A 27,954-nucleotide genomic window follows, 5' to 3' on the forward strand; every position below is an offset into this window, starting at 1 on the left:
ACAGTGCCACCTAAAGTGAATGCCTCCGTGCTTTCGAAGACCACGACAACCATGACCATCTCATGGCCCACCAATACTTGGGATGTGGACTACTTCACTGTCATCTTAAATGAAACAACTAATACTTCCGTAACTCACACCCTCAATGTATCATCTAGCCCTGCGACATTGACGTATCTGGTACCTGGCAGCAATTACAGTGCATCTGTAGTATCTCACAGCGGGAGAAATGCCACACCATCAGACATAATCTCAGACAGAACATGTAAGTACATAATTAGCTCATCTATTATTGATTTTATTACATTTCTGATATGTTAGACATAATCGATGCCATTACCTGACTGTGAGTGGTAAGATGCACCATTAGAAACTGTTTTAACGAGGGGAAATACTATGCTTAAAAGCCCCACTGTCAACGCCTTATCTATGCCTACCTTATTGCAGACCAATTCAGATCGTATTGGTCACCCTGTGCCCTTATAAATATCAACGTTCATGCTCCAAAGTCCCATCACAAGGGAGAAAGATAAACAGACAAAAATATAAAAATAAATGTTGCCCGTATTGAAACGGCTGTACGCCGTTTGGACCTTAACTCAATGTCTCTGTACAAGAATACGAGTAAACCATAAGGGTTTACAGGTGTAATAAACGACTGGACCACGATGTCTGGCTCAGTGTCCTTTATTCGGTTCGTGCTGTACACCCACACGGCTGTCTTTACTCTGTAGCTTCTCCACGGTGCTGACTCCAATGTCGGCCCGATCCACAACAGCAGCCCTGCTGCTGTTTCTCTCACACAGCCCCCCTTGGCTGTACTCGCTGCAACTCCTCTCTCTCTCCGCAGCTCTGACAGCCTCGTGCTGTCTCCCTCTCTCCCTCCGCAGCTCTGACAGCCTCGTGCTGTCTCTCTCTCTCTCTCTCCGCAGCTCCTCCTGGCAGCCACACCGCTGCCTCTAACACGCAGCCCTTCTGGCTGTCTCCTCTGCAGCTGCACACCACTCCGCAGCTTCCTCTTCTCTTCGGGGTTGGCTCCCGATGGCCGTTGGTGCCCCCCCCTCTTCTCACTCGCCCGCGTGGCCTCACTCTTTTCCGCTCACACCCCGACTGACTTCCCCTTCCGGTTTACCCGCTTAAGGACCCGAACCTTCCACCCACGTCACATGACTCCACCCCCCGTGACGTCACATCCGGAAGGTCGCTTACGCCCGCATTACACCACCCTCCCCCGTAGAAAAATCCCAGCCGACCTCGGCTGACCAATAGCAAATCGTAATGCGGCGAACCGAGCTTCCCCCCCTAAAGGACACTAAGCATACAATGTAACAGCAAGAACAACAACAACAACGCAATTAACATCAACGAACGTACAAAAAGCATGCAATAAATACAACTGTAAGAAAAAAAAAAATAACAAGACAGCAACAATCAACGAACGTAAGCGATTTGGAACGTGTGCGGGTCGCCGGCCCGTCCCGGACGGTCGGCGGCCCACTCGCAGAACGGGAACGCGATGAAAGTCGAGGAATGACAGGGGGTAATCCCCCTGTCGCAGCTGGAAGTCCACCGACGTCCCGTGTCCCTAAAGAGTTAGTCTTGGGCTTGTCCTGTGACCGTGCCCGCAGCTGGGTCGGAAGGGCTGCAGGGCTCGAAGGTCCCGCAGACCTGGCAGGTACCTCCGAGCAGGGCCCCTCGTCCCCCGCAATGTCACGGCCGGCCTGTCTGGAACAGGTACGACAGGCGCTCTAGCAAGATCAATGGACGCAGGCAGGGGAGAGTCAGCAGCAACAGACCCCGGCAAGGCAACATTGGGGGATGACGCATCATGTAAGGGAGCAACATATGGTTTCAAGCGCGACGTATGCACAACCCAGCGACGAGACCCAATCTGGACGCGTGCTGACTGTGGGTTGGGAACCGCAATGAGGCGTACGGGACCATGCCAGGGTTTGTGCAATTTCGGCGAGGTCCCCGGACGTACCTGTGGACAATGAAGCCAGGCTAGGTCCCCAACCTTCCAAGGGCACTCCCCCTCAGACCGTCGCGCATATCGCTCGTTCCGGGCCTGGGCTTTGGCCGTAGCCACGCGGGCATTCTCCCGCGCCTCCGTGACTCGGCGAACCGTGTCCTGAATGTATTCAGGAAGTGGTTTACGAGGTCCCTTCACCCCAGTTCCCAATTGCACTTCCACCGGCGGCACGTTTTCCCGACCATACATAAGGTAAAACGGCGAATATCCTGTAGCCGCATGAGGCGTCATCCTGTACGCCGAAAGCACCCCGGGGATGTGCAGATCCCAATCTGATTGTTGTTCACTCACGGTATGGCAAAGCATGGCAGACAATGTCCTGTTCAGACGTTCAACCATACCATCCGTCTGCGGATGGTATGGGGATGTCCGTACTTTCTTAGTCCCAAGGCCCGCGCACACTTCCGCCAATAATTTAGAAGAGAAATTCCTGCCCTGGTCCGTGAGGAGTCTCTCAGGCGCCCCCTTATCCATAATATACCCAAACAAAAAGGCGTCGGTAATGGCCGCGGCCGACTGATCGGGCAACGGCCAGGCCATCGGCCAACGGGAGAGGTACTCAACCCCTACCAGCAAATATTTATTACCCCTCGCCGATGGTGGAAAAGGTCCCAATATGTCCAGTGCCACCAATTCATTGACTCGAGACACCTGAATCGACTGGAGAGGCGGCACGTAAGGATGTTTCGGCGGCTTACGTCGTGCACACGCAGGGCACGCGCGCACGTGCCCTACGACATCTGTCGCCATGCTGTGCCAAAAATAATGACGTTGCAACGTCAACAAGGTCTTCTGCACCCCTAAATGTAAGAGAGTGTCACAATGGAGGGTTCTAATCAACTCGAATCGCAAGGACGTTGGTACCACCAGGCGCCAACGTTCCTGGAACCCCTCCCGCCACATAAGCAGACCATCTCGGAGAGCGGTTTGCGGCCCCATAGCCGTACTCGGACTCCCATTGTCCCTAGCAGACCGCTTCCGCAAGGACACCAATGACTCATCCATCATCTGTTCCCGGATCCAGACAGACCGCGGCAGATTCAAAACCCCGTCAGCCGGTCCCGGTTCCATCGGAGTGTCCGACTTCTCGACGGCCAACGTAAGCGGCTGAGGGGGGTTTGGAATCGGCGAACACCTATGCGTCCCCGACTCACATTTACAAGGGGCGCGCCGCGGTAATCTGGAAAGTGCGTCAGCGTTCACATGGCGCACTCCCTTCCGATGTTGAATTTGGAAGGAAAATTCCTGTAGCGTGTCCAACCAACGTGCCAACTGTCCGGATGGCTGGTCAATTTTAAGGGCATATTGCAAGGCCGCATGATCCGTACGCACAATAAAAGAACGACCGTAGAGGTATGGTCGAAATTGCCGTAGGAAAAAAACAACCGCCAATAGTTCTCTGCGAGTGACACAGTAGCGGGTTTCCGCAGGAGACAAGACTCGGCTACCATACGCCACGACACGCTCTACACCCCCTTTAGACTGTGATAACACCGCCCCAATACCTGTGTCACTCGCGTCCGTATCAAGAATGAATGGGTGATCGAAATCGGGATAATCCAATGTTGGGGCCGTGGCCAATAGATCACGCAGACTCCGAAAGGCCGCCTCCTCCGGCTGTCCCCAAACAAACTTCCGTCCTTTACCCGTAAGGAGATGCAAGGGCCTCGCAATCGTCGCAAAACCCGGCACAAATCTTTGGTAATACGAGGCAAATCCCAAAAACCGCCGAACATCCCCCACGGTGGCCGGAGTCGGCCAATCCCGGACGCACGCCGTCTTTTCCGGATCCGTGGACACTCCCTCAGCACTCACAATGTGCCCCAAATAGCGGACGGACCGTTGCAGTAGGTGACATTTCTTTGGTTTGAATTTCAATTTGGCAGAACGCATCCTCGTGAACACTGTCTCCAGCCGCGTCAAATGTTCATCAAATGTGCGGCTGAAGACAATAATATCGTCCAAATATATAAGACACGTCTCCCACTGCAACCCCGTCAAAACGAGCTCCATCAATCTTTGAAATGTAGCAGGGGCCGCATTCAATCCCATCGGGAGACAGTTGAATTGAAATAACCCCTGCGGCGTACGGAATGCGGTTTTCTCCCGTGAGGACTCGTCAAGGGGAAGCTGCCAAAATCCCGAAGAGAGGTCCAGTGTGGAAAAGAACTTAGCCCCCGACAATGCGTCGAGGGAGTCATCCATACGCGGCAGGGGGTACGCATCTGCCACCGATATCTTATTCAATTTGCGGAAATCAACACAAAATCGCAATTTGCCATCCTTCTTCTTAACCAAGACGACTGGAGCGCCCCATGGGCTGTTAGATGGCGATATAATGTCCGCAGCCAACATGTCTTCCACTGCCCCCCGTACGTGTTCTCGCTCCGCAGGACTCATCCGATGCGAATTTAATCGAATAGGGGCAGCATCGCCCGTCTCAATGTGATGGTAAAGCAACGAAGTGCGGCCCAAATCCAAATCATCGGAGCTGAACACATCGGAATATGTCAACAACAATTTACGCAGCGCACCACGTTGCTCCATGGACAGGGAAGAATTTCCGTCACATAAATGAGCAACCCAACGATCATCCGAACTCCTTGGCTCGGAAACCCCAGCAACAACTCCCCGGCTATGTGGACAATCATGGGTCGCAAACGCCGTAGTGGCATGTGCCACAACCGTACCGGCCGGGACACGGACGTTTTCTCCCCCCGCATTAAGCACCTGTAAAAACGGTAATTGATCCGGCCGGACGATGGTCTGTGCCCCCACTAACGCCAACCCGGTTGTTATCGTGGCGGACGGTGACAACAAGACCCCTACTGCTCCTAGCCGATCAGGCAGGGGCTTCCGATACCGCAAGGGTATAAGCATCTGTGTACCAGGTGGGATGTCCACAGATGCGACGGACAGCGCCTGCACTTGTACGGCCGAAGCAGGTCGCCCCCAGGGCGATGGCAGAAACGAGATTTGACGGACCCCCGGCAGTTCAATACAATTCTCATTGATTTTGATCAAAATGGGCATCTTAGCCAAAAAAATCGGTGCCTAACAAACAAGGAACCGCCAAAGATCTCGATATCAACACAACACCCGAGGCCGACACATCCCCAATAGATATCTTAGCATCCACCTGACCCACGATACCCATGCTACCCCCGTTCGCAGCGACGCACGACCCATAAACCGGACGCACAGCCCCCGGCGGGATGCCCAACAGATGGAAAATGACATCCGAAATAATAGTCGCAGACGCGCCGGAGTCGACCAAAATGCGTACGTCCACCCCTTGTATAGACCCCGGTACAGTGGACGAGCCCGTAGCGGCCGCGACGACTCTCCGTGCCAACTTGCGCCACTGCGTGACCGAGCGACAAGGCCCCGTCGAAGGGCATGCTTTAACCACAACGTTAGGATGGCGCAACGACGGTGATGGGTGAGGTGTAAAGCCTTGCCGAGTGTCTGGTGCGTGCCGACATGCCTGTTTCGGAGGATCTTTAGCCGACTTGACCGGTGCCGAGGCCTCCTGCTGCGGCGGAGCCGGGAAGCGGGCCCAGCAGTCTCTGGCGTAGTGGCCCCTACGCCCGCAGCGGAAACATTCGGCCTCGTTGCGCCGAAGCGCAGGCCTCGCCTCCTGACGGCCCCGTTCTGGTAGCGCCGCGCGCGGTCTCGGCCCGCCGCGTCCCGTCCATGGAGCGGAGGCGGCCGTCAGTTGTTGAGGGCCCCGGTCATCCGGAACATAGACAGCCTGCGCAGGGTTCCACCCCAGCGCATCCCCTTCTTTGACGGGCCCCCCCGTCCACGCCGTCACTTGTTTCCAGCGACGGAGGTTGAATTGCGCATCGAGACACTTAGCAGCTGTCCGGGAAGTTAGCTTCTCATGCCCACACACAGGCATGGGGATCCCTAGATCCCGAGATAGCTCCAACATTTTCCCTAATATGAGAGGCTCGAGCAGGTCCTGTGGCGTCTCAGGATAAGCTGCCATGGCCAGCTCCAGCACCGCACCCCTGAACGCCACGGGCGACTCCTCTGGTGCTCGTTGTCGTTGAGCGAATCGCCGATGCGCATCATCTGGTGGCTCATAAGCATCGGCCATTTCTTGAAAAACACCACGTAAAGTTGCCTTCTTATCGGTCGTTATGGAACGGAAGAATCGGACAGATTCGTCGTCCAGGAGAGTCGGCAACACCTCCAAAGCCTCCGCATCGGTCCATCTTGCTGTGCGTACCGCCGCCAAGAAGCGGCAGGCGAACGCGCTCCAGTCCCCACCGACGGAAAATTCTTTAACCGTTGTAAGGTGGCGACTCCGACTCCTCTTCCCGCCGTCTTCCAATGGTGGTGGTTGTGATGGCAAATTCAAAATGGCGTCGGCCCGCGGCGTGGCCAAGATGGCGGTTTGGCGCCACGGAGCGCGCAAAATGGCGGCCTCTTGCCGCGTGGGCAATGGCGGCGGCAGGACAGGCAACGTGGCGGCCCGCGGAGCACCAATTGCATCATCCATCGTCCCTGGCGCGACGAGATGGCATAGATGCGCCAGGACGTCCTTAAGTGCCTCCAGTTGTACCGCCATCGCTTGCCATCGTTGATCCGCGTCTGATGATGTCGACGGACCCGCCACCGCGCCAACATCCTCCACTCCCGTTCCCGTGGTTGCCTCAGCCGGGCTCTCCTCCACCACCCCAACAGGATCCGTGGTTGGAGGGAGTTCGTCGTCGTCGGACGAAGAAGCCGATGCAGGCGCCGGATTAACTTTCTTCCTCACTTGTTTCGACATGCCGTTGCACTTCCGACACCAGTGTAATAAACGACTGGACCACGATGTCTGGCTCAGTGTCCTTTATTCGGTTCGTGCTGTACACCCACACGGCTGTCTTTACTCTGTAGCTTCTCCACGGTGCTGACTCCAATGTCGGCCCGATCCACAACAGCAGCCCCGCTGCTGTTTCTCTCACACAGCCCCCCTTGGCTGTACTCGCTGCAACTCCTCTCTCTCTCCGCAGCTCTGACAGCCTCGTGCTGTCTCCCTCTCTCCCTCCGCAGCTCTGACAGCCTCGTGCTGTCTCTCTCTCTCTCTCTCCGCAGCTCCTCCTGGCAGCCACACCGCTGCCTCTAACACGCAGCCCTTCTGGCTGTCTCCTCTGCAGCTGCACACCACTCCGCAGCTTCCTCTTCTCTTCGTGGTTGGCTCCCGATGGCCGTCGGTGCCCCCCCCTCTTCTCACTCGCCCGCGTGGCCTCACTCTTTTCCGCTCACACCCCGACTGACTTCCCCTTCCGGTTTACCCGCTTAAGGACCCGAACCTTCCACCCACGTCACATGACTCCACCCCCCGTGACGTCACATCCGGAAGGTCGCTTACGCCCGCATTACACAGGTATGCACTGTGCAACAAACTGTGGTGTTTATTTCCCACAGGTGTTGCACTGTATAAACATAGCATGATGCGGTAATGACTTAGTGCTCTGTCATGGTATTAACTACCCAGATATTTCCTGATGTTAATGTTTGATTGTTTTATGACTGTGAAGATGGTGACAGTCAACATTTAATGGACATTCTTCTTTCCCCAGATCCAGCAACTGTCAGAGACTTTTATTGCTTCAAGTATTCCACGGAGAATATTTCCTGCAGTTGGTCTCTCCCCATTGGTGTGTGGAGCTTGATGTACCTGGAAGTGATTAATGGCAATACTCTAATGCAGACTGTGAGCATTTCAAATGAAGAGCCCTTTTTCATAACCATATATCCTGCGGGCGATCCGATTGTAGAGCAACAAGGATTAGGAACTACCAATAGAACATTTGCCATGCTTGGACGTCTGAATTCGAACACTGAATATCAAGTCAATATTACCACCCACTCAGGAGATCTGTACAGTGAAACTGTACAAGGAAACGCAAATACCTACGTAGGCGGTAGGTTCGTTGATTTTATTGATATTTGAGTGCCCGTGATTTGTGTGGCTTGTGCCAATATACGAACGCATCCATCTGTCACACCATTATAAATGGGTGAAATGTACTTTATAGTTGACCAGGTGGTCTAATGGCAAGGGTCCACTGTCCAGGCACCTCCCTCCAGCCCCTCTGAGCTATATCACCACATTTTTACTTTCTAATCTGTGGCTATCCCTAAAATGACACCTCACCACATTTGTGTGAATACTGTAGTTTCTAAGTTATCATCATGATATAAACCCAACAATCTAGATTTGAAGTTTTCGTGACTACAGGGATCCATATTCTTTGGTTCTTTCGGATTCAGTTTCAGCTTCATTTTTTTGGTATAGCCCTGTGAGCCATTCGGCTCTTGAATCAGGTGCAACTGCAACAAACAAAACACATGAACAAGAAAACATCTTAAAGTGACTACGTGACAATGTGCAAACAGAAAATCCAGGAAAAAACCGTACACATATTACAGAAAAAGCACCGGACACCAACACTGTGTGCAAAAATCCCAGTGGGATGCAAGTCAAACAACAACCACAAGACAACTTAGATTTAGGTCATCAGTCTAACTCCGTAGTACAACAAACAAACATGGCCACACCAAAAAACGCTTTCAAAATCACCAAAATAAAGACATAAAAGCAATGTAACAGTGATCATAGGAACTGTGACCGAATTTTCACAATAAAGTCACATAGTTTCGATTTAAAGCTTTCGTGACTGCAGGGATTCATCTTCTTGGTTCTTTCGGTAAAGTCACGTAGACGTGACTTTACCGAAAGAACCAAGAAGAAAAAGTCACATAGATAAAATATATATTTTTTACCTACGTGACTTTACCGAAAGATCCAAAAAGTCTAAACCCAACAACTTGAGATCCTGTCAATAGCTAACAGAGGTATAGTTCTGGGCCTCCCCGTGCTCGACTAAGCCTTATATGACTGCCTGGTGAAGTATTAAACGTCAGCACTGGTGACGCTTGTGGAACTGGCCTCGTCAAACTCTCTCGTGCGCCCATTCTCACTTCAGTTAGCTGCTCGTTAAGAGCCCTTCCCTGGACAGGCTTTAAAATACATATCAGGGATTTTGTTTTGTGAGGTGCAGTGATTGTTTTGGGCACTGCACTATGAACCTGGGGACCAGAGTTCATTATCTGACACAGTGGCGAGTGATAACCGACACCGGCCTGAGGACCCCCCCCCCCCCTTCACTACCCCGCACTGAGCAGCATGTCGAAGTACGGTCAAGCAATGTCCATTCCTTCATCCAGCAGTGGATGAACAAATTTCTCTCAATGACTACAGTTTGTGTAACTGTACTTATGTCCAAACCTCCCGTGCTCATGTGGCCAGCTCCTCCACTTGATCCGAACACGGTGGTCATCACAACGGTGCAGAACCAGGTGACACTGAGCAGCCTGACCGTCTCCTTCAGCTGCAGCTGGTTCCAGAACACAAACGGCGACCTCAAGTATTACACGGTCATCGTCAAGCAGTCTGAGGGTAATGCAATGGACGTGCCAGGAATATGGCTCGGTCACTTCATTCATGCACGACTAAAATGAGATTTAACTTTCTACCAGGGGGAATGAGATGAGACGTTAGAGCACTTGCTGAGTATGTGAGAGGTAGTGGGATCAATGTTCGCATCTTCCAATCTGTTCTATAACGCGGTGGTAGTTTCGTTCCTGAAGGACACTGTATTATGGGAAAATCGCGTTTAAAGAAATAATATATATAGGGTAAAACACAATCTCCGATAACATGTGCGTGGGTAGCATCCAGCAGCATCCCGCCTTACGCAATGCTACGTCGAGTCAGCTGCAGAACCGCTAATTCCTACTCACGTAGCGTCGTTCTGCTCAATTGTGTTATATCCAGTTCGCATCCGGTTAATAAAAAATGTGTTTCCTAATACATTCGCGTTTATATCCAATTCCCGTTATGAAAACACGTTTATCCAGGTAGTGGTGGCTATTCAGACCTGTAATTCACAACATTGGAGGCCAGGGTTGGCGGATTACACAAGTATAGTGAAACGCCCTATCCAGTAAGGTCCTGGTCACGTACTCTCACTCGCCAGGAGAAGGCATCTGTATGGAACGGTCTTGCCCTCCGTGTATTTTCTCTGAGTACACCGGTTACCCCCTATATGTAAACACCCATAATTGACCGATAACACTTTAATCGAGAGAACTGCAGAGCTAGCCTGGTGTGGGGGGGTTTCTGGGTCTGAATTTGCTGCCAGCTCACTTCCTGGCTGCTGCATTTCCATCTTGTCGGTGGTTCCTTCTTGCACCTCTGAGTCCTTCTCCATCTGCGTGAGCGAGCAAATGGTGGGTGGCGAATTACGAGTTGAAATTGTTAAGTGTTTTTTCTTTACTTTAAGCAAAACACTGGTCCGTTACAGCACATGATGAGACTCGTATGACTCAATGTAGCCTGATTGCGCGGGATATTCCCAATGCATTTGGGGGGGGGGGGTAACTTATTGATAGAGGGGGCCTGCTGTTCCATTCAGTAGGGAACCTCGAGGAGGGGAGAGGGTATACATCGAGAGAAGTGGGGGTGGGGGGGAATTGTTATGGTTATGAATAACCGTAGTACAGTAATCCCTTGTCAACCGCGAAGGGTTAGGTTCCTGAAATCCCTCGGGGTTGGTAAAGTGCAGGGCCTATGAGAAAGTGGGTTTGGCGAAACATCGCCGCAGTCAGACACGTCACAGCTTAACTAAGTTTCCTGTTCATTAACTAAACACTGAATAAAATGCAATACATTACACAATAACATAATAAAACATTACCTTTACATACCTTCAATATGAACAGATGATGACGATAATAATGATGGGGGAAGGGCTGGTTAGAAGGAGTGGCTCAACCCACCCTCCCCCTCTTCGTCTGGGCCACAGACACAATACTATCACCACTTGCTGCATGCTTCGGATCCATTATTAAGGATAATATTAATGTGTACTATACAATATGTACAATAAAACAGATGGTCAGCTGATCAGCTAAGCAGTGCCACGGTCCCATGAAAAGTGTAAGAATGATGTCACGGTACACAATGTCATTCTGTACATCATGTCATTTCCTGAACACCGTGCTTACCTGTGGATACTCAAATTTCTAGGCCGCGGTTGCTAAATTGGTATACTGTGTGTGAATCTGACCGACGGAGGAGGTAGCAACATGGAGAATATTGGGCAACTACTGGCCAAGAGGGTTGCCTCGCGTCTCACAGGAGTCTGCGAGACAATATGGCGGATACTATGCGGTAGCGCCAATTTTGATTTCACTACTCAGCGTGACTCGCTATTTGTGTATACTCAAACTGAGATGCTCGTGGTACGAAAACAAGTAAATCCATGTACACTTACATCTCATGGTTGGTAAACAGGTATATAGAAGTAAATCCGCGTATACTTAAATCTCGCAGTGGATACATTTGCGGTTGCCAAGGGATTACTGTTTATACACATTTTAAATCTAAAGTGCAACTTTTCCTGTGCAATTTTGTGCCATGTATACGGCGGAATCCACTCATGAATCACTAAATCCAATCACACAGGAACCCAAGTCGAGAGTCCAGAGAAGAGGTGGCCAATGAGCACGTACTATGATAATGGCAGCACGGACGCATACCAGGTGGAGGATCGCGTCTACCCGTCTGAGTGCTCCAACTCCAACTCCACCGCCAACGTCCAAATTGGCACCGGTAGATCGAACGGCAACTTCTATGATGCACCCTTGAAGCAAAACACTTCGTACAGGTATGTCCTGGCCGTGCATTAGCTTATTCGATAAATGATATCCCACTAGAATGTTGATGTGATGTTCCAATAAGCAGTGTGACATCACGTAATCACATGAGCAGGTGCAGTGACCAGACCTAAATAGAACACGTTTATAAATTAAATGGGCAATTTACTCAGAAAATAAACTTCTGATTCTGAGACATTAAACTTGTGCAGTTTTCCTTGACCGACAGTTGCCTGAGAGAATCTGCCATGCTGATCTGCTGCTAATATCCTTGGTTATCAGGATGCACTCGTGGTAAACGAAATACTATATGAATAGAGCTATAGGTCATTATAACATGGTTCCAATGGAGACTTGTTACCGATAGCACTATATATGTTTTATTAATAAGCGATATACGAGGGTTTCTTTGGGGTATCGGTATAATATTTAATAGCCTTAATAATTCTACTTTTACATCGGATAAATATATTAAAGCATAATATAAATAAAAATAACTTAATGGTGACATAAAAATTAAATAAGTTATGTACTCACCAGATTAACCAGTCTGTCGTAAATACACATTCCGCGGCAAGCTGAACTAACCAATGTGATTACTTGATCCATGTTTGACCTCATGCATGTGGTTAATGCAGACTTGCTGCCTTGCAATAGGTGTCTTTTGTGTTTGAACATCTTAACACCTTCTATATTATTGCCTTTTCCTATTTCCCCACTCATCAGGTGTCTAAATTTCTGCGCCCATTCTCGTGTTCTTCCACCTTGTCCATTATGACTATTCAGGCTCAGTTTCCGCGTCTACACGTACCTCCCAAATGCACGCTCCATCCGCGCTGGAGGGGTAGCCATCTACACGGACACACTCTACTCTCCACCGCTCAGGACCTTAGCAGGTGGCATCGAGAGTAAGTATCCCAACTACTGCCATTCCGCATGAAAACATCCAATCAGTTTGTGTATGTGTAGTGACTAACTCACAGACGATAAGACTTGGAGGCACTTCTTCATTAACAAAGGGTTAAAACACTTAATAATTAGTCTGTCTATTGCGGGTTCCTGCTGTGCCCCTTCTGTGACGTTTCCCCTAGATCCCCCTCTCGTGTATATCCTTGCCTGCTGATGTTAGGACTACAATATGCCGCCGATCCCCTTTTCTGCCAGCAGCCAGTACTTTGCCACTACATATGTATTATGTTGAATGTCTTTTGCACGGAACATAGCCAACCATGCTGATTGGAGGTCCAGGGGAACGACAGTAAACTGAACACAAAGTTGTGAAGAAATTAGTTTCAATTTAGATTTTAACGTGCAAAGCCCCAGTGGCTTCCTAATATCAGAAAAGCGTTCCAGACGCTTGCAGAAGTGCATCTGAAAGCACTGTGTGATGCGGTAACCATCTTTGTTAGACAGTTGGCCAAAGCTGCTGCTGCTGCTGCTGCTGTTAGGATGACTGGAGTTCACGTGATGGTTTATGCTCCTTGATGAGAAGAGCTTTGTGTGAAATTTAGACGAGAAGTCAATGTTGCTAGAAAAACACTTTAACTCAGTTTAGACCATCTTACATCTCTACTACAAACCAGTCACAATTGTAAAGTCTCCAGCTAACCAAATGACATTGGATCAAGCTTATTATGCTCATGTCTGAAGGCCTGCCAACGCTGGCATGACCATGTTTCACAACACATGGGAGTTGCGTGATCATGTTTCATAAAACTGGTCAGTGCGCATTGGGGAACGGGGGTAGAGGACAGGACCGGTTTAGACATTGGTCGTCACCCCTGACATGAACTGTAATCGGGAATTCAACTCTAGTAACCAGGTTCATTGAGCATTGCACTCATCGGTACGCACAATATAAGTTCATATCAAATATTGACCATTTACAATGTGTTCTTAGGTTTTTTCGGTAAAGTCACGTAGGTAAAACATCAAAATTAATGAAAATAAAATAAAACAAAAATCACGACGTTTCGGAGGCAACACAAGTCTCCGTCATCAGGTGGGACCGTCACAGCCGAATTAGCCGCATCAAGTGAGGCAATGATTCAAGAAGTAATCCCTTATAAGCAAGTTGAAGGAGGGAAGAGAGGGGGGGGGGAGCTCATCAGAATGTGGTAGCCAATGAAAAACAATGGACTACGGCTTGGACGAGGTTGCTGCTGTACACGCCAACACAATGGACAGAGAGAGGGGGAGGGGAGGTCTGATACACATGATAGACAAAAGAACGAAAATGCCCATGTTTATACCAATGCTGGCTGAACAATGAAGAGAGCACTGCCAAAAAATAACTGGGGATGTTAACACTCGGTAAAGTAAAGTAAAATAGTGCCTGTCAGATAAGATGGTCCAAAAAAGTGTAATTAAGTCTTTTTTGCGTGGTTGATAACATCTTTCCAATGATTACTAAGTTTGTACCCATCATCACGGTTGAAATTATGTCTGTGTTTGTATATTTGTATGGCTTCGTGTACAAACCTTTGATGGTAGCCGGGAGGTTTGCAGAGAACCTTGGTCTCGGAAAAGACAATTTCATGAGTGCCCACCGAGTTGTAGCAATGATCGGCAACGGCAGAAGAATCAGTTCTGCCGTGTTTCAGATCTGACTTGTGCTCGCGGACACGATCAGGAACATGACGTTTCGTTTCTCCAATGTAGCAATCACCACAAATACAACTCAATTTGTAGACTCCAGGATACTGTAAGTCAGGAACGACATCCTCCACAGATGGAATCAGATTACAGATTTTATGTACTGTACTGAATCGGACTTGGATCTTACGTTTGTTTAGAATTTTGGAGATCTTTTTGGTCACGCCTGCTATGTATGGTAACGTGATGGTTTTGGTCGGAGTTTCAAGTGGCTGTTTCTGTGTGGTGGGAGAGACAGCTTGGCGGATAGTACGGTCAGAGTATCCGTTCATCCTGAGGGCCCGATGTACATGTCTTAATTCACCGATCAGGTGGTGTTTGTCAGAAATGCCATGGGCTCTGTGGTATAGCGTTTTGATGAGAGAATTCTTTTGAGATGGGTGGTGGTGGGAATCCGGTTTCAAGTAGGAATCTGTGTGGGTGGTTTTCCTGTAGACAGAATGTCCCAAGGATCCGTCAGGCCTCCTCTCAAACAGAATATCCAAGAATGGTAGTTTACCGTCTTTCTCCACTTCCATGGTGAATCTGATGGATGGGTGTCTAGAATTGATGTGGTCCAAGAAGTGGTTCAATGCTGGGAGGCCATGTGGCCAGATGACGAAAGTGTCATCCACATACCTCTTCCACAGGGAAGGACGCAGGGTGGATGTCTGGATGGCGTCTGATTCAAACTTTTCCATGAACATGTTGGCTATAACTGGTGACAAAGGGGAGCCCATAGGGGTACCCTCATTCTGTTTGTAGAAGGTGCCATTCCAGGTAAAATAGGTGTTGGTGAGGCAATGCCTAACCAGCGCAGGTGCATCAGAATTCAATCCATGTTGGACTAAGTCCTCAATTATTGTTAGGGTGTCCGGTACTGGGACTTTGGTAAACAAAGATACTACATCAAAGCTGACGAGGATGTCATCAGGAGATAGTACCATGTCCTTAACCATAGATACTAATTGGGTTGAGTTGAGTACTGCCGAAGAGGTCTTGCCTGTGAAAGGGAGCAGAGTATCTGATAGAAAACGGCCTAGTTTGTACGTAGGAGAGTTTATCGTCGACACAATGGGTCGTAGCGGGGTGCCTTCCTTATGGATTTTGGGAAGACCATAGAGTCTGGGAGGTCTTGCCGCCGATGGTTTAAGAGAGGGACGTTTGCTTGGTTCGATTAGGGAAGTCGAACTCGTGATGATACTGTTGGTTTTCGTCGTTAGGCTTTTAGTGGGATCGTTTTTAATTTTGGAGTAACTCCCATCATTAAGAAGGTCCAGGATTTTGTTGTTGTATGAATCTTTATCCATGATGACCGTGGCATTGCCCTTGTCTGCCGAGAGGATGACTATATCATCTCTCTTTTTTAGGTCCGCGAGTTCAGAGCGTTCGTTTTTGCTGATGCTACTAGTGGGTTTCTTAGCATTCTTAAGAATAGTAGCTATTTCAGCTCTTGCTACATCCGCATGGATGTGTCCTATGCCTCTGAGGGCTACATCAATCTGAGAAATCATATCCTCTACTGGTATATATTTAGGGGTGACGGCGAAATTTAGTCCTTTGGCCAGTACCGTTTTTAGAGTGTCAGAAATTGGGATGTTACTCTGATTAATCACGGTCTTGTTAACATCCAGCTTTGCGATGTGTGGCTCTGGTTTCTTCTTAGATAGGAGGTTGAATTTAGAAATCAGGTTAGCTTTGCATTTGGCTGACATTGAGTCAGCAGAAGCAGAAGTCATGTTATCAACGTGGTTCCAATCAGAAGGTGACATTTTGTTGTGTTAACATTAAATGTGTTTGTAGGAGAGTCTTGTCTAAATTATCGAGTTCAGATCGGAGTAACCTTATTCTCTCCGAGATTAGTGATAGGCTAGCTTTAAATAAGATCTGTTTAGAGTTCGGTGAGGACACAGCAGCGGATGTGAGTGTGAAAGCGATGGGTATTACCTTGTTATCTCGGCATCTCTTGAGGAAGGCCAGTGTCTCGAGAAGCTGTGACTTCTTGTCTCGTTGTCTGTTAAAAACTCTAAGAGATAGGTGGAATTCCTCCCCGTAGAGGACATTAATTCTAGATTTGAAGCTTTCGTGACTGCAAGGAATCATATTCTTAGGTTTTTTCGGTAAAGTCACGTAGGTAAAACATCAAAATTAATGAAAATAAAATAAAACAAAAATCACGACGTTTCGGAGGCAACACAAGTCTCCGTCATCAGGTGGGACCGTCACAGCCGAATTAGCTGCATCAAGTGAGGCAATGATTCAAGAAGTAATCCCAAGGGAGACTTGTGTTGCCTCCGAAACGTCGTGATTTTTGTTTTATTTTATTTTCATTAATTTTGATGTTTTACCTACGTGACTTTACCGAAAAAACCTAAGAATATGATTCGTTGCAGTCACGAAAGCTTCAAATCTAGAATTAATGCACTCTACGGGGAGGAATTCCACCTATCTGTTAGAGTTTTTAACAGACAACGAGACAAGAAGTCACAGCTTCTCGAGACGCTGGCCTTCCTCAAGAGATGCCGAGATAACAAGGTAATACCCATCGCTTTCATACTCACATCCGCTGCTGTGTCCTCACCGAACTCTAAACAGATCTTATTTAAAGCTAGCCTATCACTAATCTCGGAGAGAATAAGGTTACTCCGATCTGAACTCGATAATTTAGACAAGACTCTCCTACAAACACATTTAATGTTAACACAAAAAATGTCACCTTCTGATTGGAACCACGTTGATAACATGACTTCTGCTTCTGCTGACTCAATGTCAGCCAAATGCAAAGCTAACCTGATTTCTAAATTCAACCTCCTATCTAAGAAGAAACCAGAGCCACACATCGCAAAGCTGGATGTTAACAAGACCGTGATTAATCAGAGTAACATCCCAATTTCTGACACTCTAAAAACGGTACTGGCCAAAGGACTAAATTTCGCCGTCACCCCTAAATATATACCAGTAGAGGATATGATTTCTCAGATTGATGTAGCCCTCAGAGGCATAGGACACATCCATGCGGATGTAGCAAGAGCTGAAATAGCTACTATTCTTAAGAATGCTAAGAAACCCACTAGTAACATCAGCAAAAACGAACGCTCTGAACTCGCAGACCTAAAAAAGAGAGATGATATAGTCATCCTCTCGGCAGACAAGGGCAATGCCACGGTCATCATGGATAAAGATTCATACAACAACAAAATCCTGGACCTTCTTAATGATGGGAGTTACTCCAAAATTAAAAACGATCCCACTAAAAGCCTAACGACGAAAACCAACAGTATCATCACGAGTTCGACTTCCCTAATCGAACCAAGCAAACGTCCCTCTCTTAAACCATCGGCGGCAAGACCTCCCAGACTCTATGGTCTTCCCAAAATCCATAAGGAAGGCACCCCGCTACGACCCATTGTGTCGACGATAAACTCTCCTACGTACAAACTAGCCCATTTTCTATCAGATACTCTGCTCCCTTTCACAGGCAAGACCTCTTCGGCAGTACTCAACTCAACCCAATTAGTATCTATGGTTAAGGACATGGTACTATCTCCTGATGACATCCTCGTCAGCTTTGATGTAGTATCTTTGTTTACCAAAGTCCCAGTACCGGACACCCTAACAATAATTGAGGACTTAGTCCAACATGGATTGAATTCTGATGCACTTGCGCTGGTTAGGCATTGCCTCACCAACACCCATTTTACCTGGAATGGCACCTTCTACAAACAGAATGAGGGTACCCCTATGGGCTCCCCTTTGTCACCAGTTATAGCCAACATGTTCATGGAAAAGTTTGAATCAGACGCCATCCAGACATCCACCCTGCGTCCTTCCCTGTGGAAGAGGTATGTGGATGACACTTTCGTCATCTGGCCACATGGCCTCCCAGCATTGAACCACTTCTTGGACCACATCAATTCTAGACACCCATCCATCAGATTCACCATGGAAGTGGAGAAAGACGGTAAACTACCATTCTTGGATATTCTGTTTGAGAGGAGGCCTGACGGATCCTTGGGACATTCTGTCTACAGGAAAACCACCCACACAGATTCCTACTTGAAACCGGATTCCCACCACCACCCATCTCAAAAGAATTCTCTCATCAAAACGCTATACCACAGAGCCCATGGCATTTCTGACAAACACCACCTGACCGGTGAATTAAGACATGTACATCGGGCCCTCAGGATGAACGGATACTCTGACCATACTATCCGCCAAGCTGTCTCTCCCACCACACAGAAACAGCCACTTGAAACTCCGACCAAAACCATCACGTTACCATACATAGCAGGCGTGACCAAAAAGATCTCCAAAATTCTAAACAAACATAAGATCCAAGTCCGATTCAGTACAGTACATAAAATCCGTGATCTGATTCCATCTGTGAAGGATGTCGTTCCTGACTTACAGTATCCTGGAGTCTACAAATTGAGTTGCATTTGTGGTGATTGCTACATTGGAGAAACGAAACGTCATGTTTCTGATCGTGTCCGCGAGCACAAGTCAGATCTGAAACACGGCAGAACTGATTCTTCTGCCGTTGCCGATCATTGCTACAACTCGGTGGGCTCTCATGAAATTGTCTTTTCCGAGACCAAGGTTCTCTGCAAACCTCCCGGCTACCATCAAAGGTTTGTACACGAAGCCATACAAATATACAAACACAAACATAATTTCAACCGTGATGATGGGTACAAACTTAGTAATCATTGGAAAGATGTTATCAACCACGCAAAAAAGACTTAATTACACTTTTTTGGACCATCTTATCTGACAGGCACTATTTTACTTTACTTTACCGAGTGTTAACATCCCCAGTTATTTTTTGGCAGTGCTCTCTTTATTGTTCAGCCAGCATTGGTATAAACATGGGCATTTTCGTTCTTTTGTCTATCATGTGTATCAGACCTCCCCTCCCCCTCTCTCTGTCCATTGTGTTGGCGTGTACAGCAGCAACCTCGTCCAAGCCGTAGTCCATTGTTTTTCATTGGCTACCACATTCTGATGAGCTCCCTCCCCTCTCCTCCCTCCTTCAACTTGCTTATAAGGGATTACTTCTTGAATCATTGCCTCACTTGATGCAGCTAATTCGGCTTTGACGGTCCCACCTGATGACGGAGACTTGTGTTGCCTCCGAAACGTCGTGATTTTTGTTTTATTTTATTTTCATTAATTTTGATGTTTTACCTACGTGACTTTACCGAAAAAACCTAAGAATATGATTCCTTGCAGTCACGAAAGCTTCAAATCTAGAATTTACAATGTGCATTGCTATATGAAATTATTTCATCGAAACTATTATTTATTGTGTTGGCCGGCACGATCCCGGTTCCAGAAAGGCTGTTGCCAGTGTTCCGAAGCATTTTGAAAAAACTGAGAAAACTGAGCAGCGGGCAGGGATGCCGGACAATGAGGGGTAAGCAGCAGGGCCAGTGTCTGAGAGAGCAGAGCGCCACTTACTGCGTGGGCCACGAACATGGTTACGTGAAGCCATATACAAGTGGGTGCTGACAGAGGTAGAGGGAGGAGAGGAAATTAATGAGAAAAGATGACTGCTTAATGTGGAGGGGTACATTTGTTCCAGTGAAGGGGCTGGGCGGGAGAGAAAATGGTAGGTGGGAGAATCACGACCAGATAGAATAGGTGGGTGAGTGAGGACCAGGTAGAGTAGGTTGGTGAGTCACGACCAGGTAGAGTAACTGGGTGAGTCATGACCAGGTAGACGAGGTGAGTGAGTCAGGACCAAGTACATTATATGGACGAGTCAGGAGCAGGTAGAGAAGGTGGGTGATTCAGGACCAAGGAAAGTCGTTGGGTGAATCAGGAGCAGGGTTCGGGTTTACAGGGACCCGAGGTGGTGGCACTGCACGCTGGGGGGTGGGGGTTTCAGGAATAATAGTACTTTGCAGACCAATATTGTTCATGAAGGGTTATTTTTTTTGTTAGATCACGTAAATATGAATGTGTCGTTAAACCAACCACCACCCGACACAGCCAATTAGTAAGGTTCGTAGAATCTGGCCGTCGCCTGATGAGGCTGGTTGTAATTACTCGCGAAAAATCGTACTCGGATTGCAAATGTTGTAGGTTTACTCTCCAACACATAACCGCTTAGTGCTGAACTGGTAACTGATTGGCACGTTTATTTTTGAGAAATATCTCAAGTATTTTCGGTCTCGACACTGCACTGATGCCGCCCGTCTCCCCTTTCTCTTCCCTCTCAGGCTCGGTAAGCATCGTTGGCCCTGTGGTGGGAGGTTTGCTGGGAGCGTTGGTGATCATTGTTGGAGGGGTCTTACTCTACATACGCCGGGAGCAGTTGTACGTTCTGAGCACAAACACACACACAGCACAGCTGCCAACCTCACTTTCACTGCGATATCAACTTTTGTCACAGGTATACATGAACAATCCTTCGTCAATGCACTGTTGGATGAAGGCCTGTCCACATCCCACGGGTTGTGGGGTTATTTGCCAATCCTTCGAGAACCTGATCAGTGTCTCTCTTAACTCACGCAGCCTCATTGTAAAGAGCCAACTCTGCTTTCCTAAATGAAGTGATTCATTAAGTTTTGGTAATTATGTCTTTCCCTACAGTGCTATTTTGATAGTGCTATCGACGTTTCATCATGAGACAAATTATCCGTTCTGTTATCTCGCAGAGTAGTGCATCACCCTGTGTTAGACAACGGTCTGCGGGAAACAGATATCACACAACCAGTCCATTATTCCTTAATGTTACGTCTGAGTCAGTCATCCTTGCAACAGCAGCGGCTTTTGGCTGGCCATCAAACAAAGACGGTCACTGCATCGCGTGCTTTCGGATGCATTTCTGTGCCCTTCTAGAACGTTCTTCCATCCGATATTAGGAAGCCACTGGAGCGTTGCACTTTCAAATCATCTCGATGGGCAAACCAATTTGTTTAAATTATTTTTGTGTTTAGTTTCTTGTCCTTCCCCTGCACCTCCGATTAGCGTGGCTGCCCCTACTGTATACATAGTCATACAGTAGGGGGCAGCATATACGGAATAAGCAATATTCACCACATGACCTTCAAACCTATTGTTTTAATATTTTTTGTGATACTGCATTGGCAGTAGTTCATGAGCATAGATAACAAAAACTAAACGCATTTGTTAATACCACTGCTCCAAAAGGAAATACAATAGATGACGTTTTGGATAATGGTCCTTCTTTATCTATGTGTTATAAAGAAACGCCATTGCCTGAAATATCATCTAATATATATTTACTTTCAGGAAAGTTTATGACCGAGTTTGTAATTGTCAGAGCTGGAATTTCTAAAAAGTGCAGAAGCAAATTTATGTTGTCAGGTTTTTGTGCATTCATTGCCAACTGGGTTGAGCCCAGTTTTAAATACAGACATCTGCCCAGATTAAACGCCAGGAACTCAGTTCGTTCCTAGACCTATCAGTGCTTCTGTCAGTCCATTAATCTGTGTGTCTGTCCACCTAGTAGTCTGGCTATTGGTAAAATGTTCCCAACATGTCCCTCTTTCTACAGGAACTGTTTCAAGAGACCCGATTCCACACATCAAACTAGGTAAGAATTGATCTTATCCGCTTGTCTCATCCACTTATCTAGCTCCCCATTACGAGTCCCCTTCAGACAATCTGGTGATGCTTTGGTTGACGAGTGACCACGCGTTTTCTCCTGTAGCCCTCAGACTATTGAACTCTCTTCTACAAAATATCAGGATCTGTGAACATTGTTAAAGATGTCGTAAAACATTTATAATTATTTACATAAATATGGTCATAAAACATATTTATGTTTTACGATGCCACGGTGGCGAGATGTGAACCACCTTGCCTGGTATGCGGTAGGTCATGAGTTCGATCCAGGCCCTGACACCTGTATATTTGAAGTTGATATGTTCTGCCTATGGTGACGTGGATTTTCTCCAGGCCCAGTGGTTTTCCCCTCCAAATTTGGAAACATGCTTTTGCACTTGAATATTTGGCTGCTATACATTCCCCTGTGATACGCCACTTTGTTGAGTTATCATTCGTGGCCAGGTCACTTCTGAAAAATAACTACATTGCTCAGTTAAAATAAAAAAAGTGTATACGCTTCCATTTGTTCAATTATTATTAGTTAATTTATAACATGGTTTTAAGCATTTTTTCAATAGTAATTTTTAATGAGTGCTTGCTTCTGTGTCTTGTACAGCATTTGAGATCATCGACATATGTTATAATAATAACCAGTGCGATACGGTACACAACTAATTCTGTTTGAGTCGTGAGCATACACAGTACACTGAATATCAAGAATGCTCAGCATAGTTTGATGTCACTTAAGCAGTTCGCAGTGACCTGCAGTCATTCAAAAATGGTGGTGAAATTAGATTTATCTTTTTTTTTACTATTTCTAGCATTAGCGGTGGCATTATTAATGTGTTGGTGTCTTAGTACCTGCATGCTCTGGTTGTCTCTTCGACGAATCGTATGTGCTCACCACTGAGAATCTCCCCCTTTTGTATGTACGTACTCATGTTGAACCTCTTTCATATACCGTATGTATTCAACAGTGCTCATCGAGGTGCGAGGGGCGGGAAGCACAAACGAAACATAAAACGGAGTTCTCAAGATATGAGTTTTAAATCTAGTTTTTAAAAAGTACATGGCTCCCGTGGCTTACGCATTAAATGGCAATTTTTTTTTATAGCAATATTGGAAACACTACAATGTAGATTCCGTAAGTTACAAGTTGGAGGGGAGGAGCTTCCATTGATGTAAACTGTCTATTTATAGACACGTTTCGACAAGGAAGAACACGATTCAAGTACTTATTTATCACGTGAATAATTAAGTCAGTATATTCCTAAGGAAAAAAAGTACAAACATTAAAATTCAACGGGCATGGAGTGGCAGCGCAGTGGATGGTGTTGTTGCGGTTTGAGGCCGACAACATCAGTTTTAGCTTTTAGTTTTAGCTACCTTTCCGATAACAGTACTACTTTTTGCAATTTGCCAGCATGTTGAAATAAAAAAAAATGCTCAGCAATATAATGTAATGCCATTTTATTTTTTAAGCACAAGAAAATGGGACGATCTCCCGGCTATACCAAGTGACATGAAAAAGGATGTTTGTGATGCAAGTCATGAGGCCGGCAATGAATACGTGATTCCTGACGACTCCGTTTATGAAGATCTGGATAATCGGTACGTGGGCAAGTCACAATTACATAAAAGTGACACAATTTGCTATTAGTATTGGTAATCCAATTTTACACGAGTTATAATCATGCTGAATGTAAGCGCCTAGTTCATGCAATGGACAATTATATGGGTAATACTTTATACAAGTTAGAAACATTTACACTTTACATTTAAAATGTATCACATTCTGATCCAGGCTTCGTCCATTTAAAAATAAAAATCGAATTCAACTCGATTTAGTAGCAGTCCTTTTATATCTCACTCTTCCAAAATTAAAACAAAAAACACTAATTAAAATATGACGTTACTTTTTAAGTGAATACACCTTCAAAACGTCCAGACATTGCAGGATATTGCAACAATGGATAAACGCTATCTGGGCAAATGGAGCCCATCAATTCTTGCAGACTATTGCTGGACAGTGACAAGAGATCCATTTAACGCATATAAGATACAAGCCAAGAAGCGCAGATCAGACACTGAATAAGGATTAAACTATGTACTTATATATACTTAATAGCTTTTTGCCTTTTGTTTCATAGCACATTTTATAAATATAACCCTTTTGCTGATGTATTGACATGTTATCATGTAAAGCAACCATAAACACATGCAAAGACCTAGGTTTACAATTTATGAGTAAAACTCTATCTACACAATATACATAGACGTAAAATGTTAAAACGTAAATATCTTGGGAACAGTCGACAATCAATTGTTTTGATTGTCATATTTGAATTCAGCATATCAAAATCCATAACAAACAGCACATTTAATCTCTGAAGCAGACTTCAAAAAAAATGTAGATCAGTGTAATTCTTAAATGTGTTTATTGTTTTAACGTTATTAGTATCAGTCTGTGCTGCTCTCCAGTTTATTGTGTGAAAAGTGGGTTAAGTTTAGCCTAATTGTGTAAAGTTGGCTCAACAAACTGAACTATAATCGAAAGTTTTGTTTCATATTGGATACTCTAAAGATATATTTAAGCATGTCATTTATTGTGACCCACCATCAGAATTTAGGCCGAGATAAAAAAAAATCCCAATTATGATTTTCTGAATCGTGAGTTACTGGCATTGGTTCAACTATATTTGTATCGGGTTTCATTATCGCTGTATTCCTTATAAAAAACAACAAAATTATTTACGTCAGGTCACTGCCTTGGTCAAAATCACTGACACTTGTTAAAAGAACTCGCATAAAAATGTAATGTTTACGACGGTTTAGACTGTTTTATGCATGTTATTATTATTCACTTTCATCGTAGTTCTTCATTTTATTCGAGTTTCGGGCGTAGAAAGTTATTATCAGCTTCTTAGGTTTTTTTCGGTAAAGTCACGTAGGTAAAAACATTAAAAAGTAAAATAAAATAAAAATCACGACGTTTCGGAAGCAACACAAGCTTCCGTCTTCAGGGGTTACCGTCACAGCCACGACAGCTGTATCAAGTAAATGAGAGATTGCAGGAGTTACCACTGCGTTTATATAATGGTTGGAGAAGGTGGTGGGGCAAGGGCCGCATACTTATTATTAATATAGTAAGGTGAGGCTTGAGACTAAGAATAGACTGCATAACAAAGGCTGAGCCTTTGTTATGGAGAGGTGCGGTTTGTGACTCAACCTGTAACAGGGAGACCACCACTAAACATGGTAAAACAGTAATGGTTGTCTGTCAAATAAGATTGGCAAATAAGTGTAGTTAAATCTTTTTTGCATGGTTAATCACATCTTTCCAATGATTACTCAATTTGTAACCGTCATCACGGTTGAAATTATGTCTGTGTTTGTATATTTGTATGGCTTCGTGTACAAACCTTTGATGGTAGCCAGGAGGTTTGCAGAGAACCTTGGTCTCGGAAAATACAATTTCATGAGAGCCCACCGAGTTGTAGCAATGATCGGCAACGGCCGAAGAATCAGTTCTGCCGTTTTTCAGATCTGACTTGAGCTCGCGGACACGATCAGAAACATGACGTTTCGTTTCTCCAATGTAGCAATCACCACAAATGCAACTCAATTTGTAGACTCCAGGATACTGTAAGTCAGGAACGACATCCTTCACAGATGGAATCAAATCACGGATTTTATGCACTGTACTGAATCGGACTTGGATCTTATGTTTGTTTAGAATTTTGGAGATCTTTTTGGTCACGCCTGCTATGTATGGCAACGTGATAGTTTTGGTTGGAGTTTCATGTGGCTGTTTCTGTATGGTGGGAGAGACAGCTTGGCGGATAGTGCGGTCAGAGTATCCGTTAATCCTAAGGGCCCGATATACATGTCTTAATTCACCGGCCAGGTGGTGTTGGTCAGCAATGCCATGGGCTCTGTGGTATAGCGTATTGATGAGAGAATTATTTTGAGATGGCTGGTGGTGGGAATCCGGTTTCAAGTAGGAATCTGTGTGGGTGGCTTTCCTGTAGACAGAATGTCCCAAGGATCCGTCAGGTCTCCTCTCAAACAGAATATCCAAGAATGGTAGTTTACCGTCTTTCTCCACTTCCATGGTGAATCTGATGGATGGGTGTCTAGAATTGATGTGGTCCAAGAAGTGGTTCATTGCTGGGAGGTCATGTGGCCAGATGACGAAAGTGTCGTCCACATACCTCTTCCACAAGGAAGGACGCAGGGTGGATGTCTGGATGGCGTCTGATTCAAACTTTTCCATGGCATTGCTGACCAACACCACCTGGCCGGTGAATTAAGACATGTATATCGGGCCCTCAGGATGAACGGATACTCTGACCACACTATCCGCCAAGCTGTCTCTCCCACCATACAGAAACAGCCACATGAAACTCCGACCAAAACTATCACGTTGCCATACATAGCAGGCGTGACCAAAAATATCTCCAAAATTCTAATCAAACATAAGATCCAAGTCCGATTCAGTACAGTGCATAAAATCCGTGATTTGATTCCATCTGTGAAGGATGTCGTTCCTGACTTACAGTATCCTGGAGTCTACAAATTGAGTTGCATTTGTGGTGATTGCTACATTGGAGAAACGAAACGTCATGTTTCTGATCGTGTCCGCGAGCACAAGTCAGATCTGAAAAACGGCAGAACTGATTCTTCGGTCGTTGCCGATCATTGCTACAACTCGGTGGGCTCTCATGAAATTGTATTTTCCGAGACCAAGGTTCTCTGCAAACCTCCTGGCTACCATCAAAGGTTTGTACACGAAGCCATACAAATATACAAACACAGACATAATTTCAACCGTGATGACGGTTACAAACTGAGTAATCATTGGAAAGATGTGATTAACCATGCAAAAAAGATTTAACTACACTTATTTGCCAATCTTATTTGACAGACAATCATTACTGTTTTACCATGTTTAGTGGTGGTCTCCCTGTTACAGGTTGAGTCGCAAACCGCACCTCTCCATAACAAAGGCTCAGCCTTTGTTATGCAGTCTATTCTTAGTCTCAAGCCTCACCTTACCATATTAATAATAAGTATGCGGCCCTTGCCCCACCACCTTCTCCAACCATTATATAAACGCAGTGGTAACTCCTGAAATCTCTCATTTACTTGATACAGCTGTCGTGGCTGTGACGGTACCACCTGAAGACGGAAGCTTGTGTTGCCTCCGAAACGTCGTGATTTTTATTTTATTTTACTTTTTTATGTTTTTACCTACGTGACTTTACCGAAAAAACCTAAGAATATGAATCATTGCAGTCACGAAAGCTTCAAATCTAGAATTATTATCAGCTATCTATGTCGCTTAGATTGTATCTATACTTGTGAGTGGCGCTTTGTAAAAATAGAGATTATTATTACGTTACATGTGTGTTGGATCATCGTACTCAAACGTTTTCTTTTTATCTTATTCAAGTACACCCCAAGTGGACCACCACTCAGATACACCATCGAAGACAGAAGAAGATGATGCCAAGACTGTGGGCAGTTCCGATCCCACCTATCTCGCCCCCGACAATCCATACCTCATTGTGAAATAGCCATTCAAGTCACCACTTCCTTCTGGTCGATGTAAAAAACGGCTCCTCTACTGGGGAGCCCTGAGAACGTCTGTTTAAGGGCTCTTTATAAAATGTTAATTATTATAGGTCTCTGCACGAGTCTAAGGGTACCTATGCAAGTGTAATGGTCTCAGTGGAAATCTATAAATAAGTCTTCGATTGGCTGATGTAGGTGAAGAGTAACAACTATAATTTTTTTACTCTTTGGTTCTTTCGGTAAAGTCACGTAGGTATAAAATTAAATAAATAAAATCATGATATTTTGGGCGCAACACGAGCGTCCGTCATCAGGTGGGACAACCACAGCAAGAAACAATTGCTGAAGTGGGCAAAAGGGCTGCTGTAACAAGAGGCCATATAGGCAAGAGAAGGGGGGGAGGAGCC

At 46.1% G+C, this 27,954-nt stretch overlaps 1 protein-coding gene across 2 annotated transcripts; it reads left to right on the top strand.

The window, feature by feature from the left end:
- On the top strand, nucleotides 1-27,954 carry LOC144733876 (receptor-type tyrosine-protein phosphatase beta-like). 2 transcript variants are annotated; one of them, XM_078615883.1, is made up of 9 exons: nucleotides 2-265; nucleotides 7,612-7,956; nucleotides 9,345-9,494; nucleotides 11,565-11,766; nucleotides 12,542-12,663; nucleotides 20,617-20,713; nucleotides 21,918-21,956; nucleotides 23,453-23,581; nucleotides 27,426-27,954. In XM_078615883.1, exons 1-9 carry the CDS (start codon nucleotides 52-54, stop codon nucleotides 27,547-27,549), a joined length of 1,422 nt encoding a protein of 473 aa, XP_078472009.1. In that variant the 5' UTR covers nucleotides 2-51; the 3' UTR covers nucleotides 27,550-27,954. The 2 variants fall into 2 exon arrangements, with proteins under 2 accessions (XP_078472010.1, XP_078472009.1); XM_078615884.1 differs by lacking the exon at nucleotides 9,345-9,494 and having other exon boundaries at nucleotides 1-265.

The sequence above is a fragment of the Lampetra planeri genome, chromosome 48 (genome assembly GCF_965212315.1).
Source record: "Lampetra planeri chromosome 48, kcLamPlan1.2.h2, whole genome shotgun sequence".
Taxonomy (NCBI): Eukaryota; Metazoa; Chordata; class Hyperoartia; order Petromyzontiformes; family Petromyzontidae; genus Lampetra; species Lampetra planeri.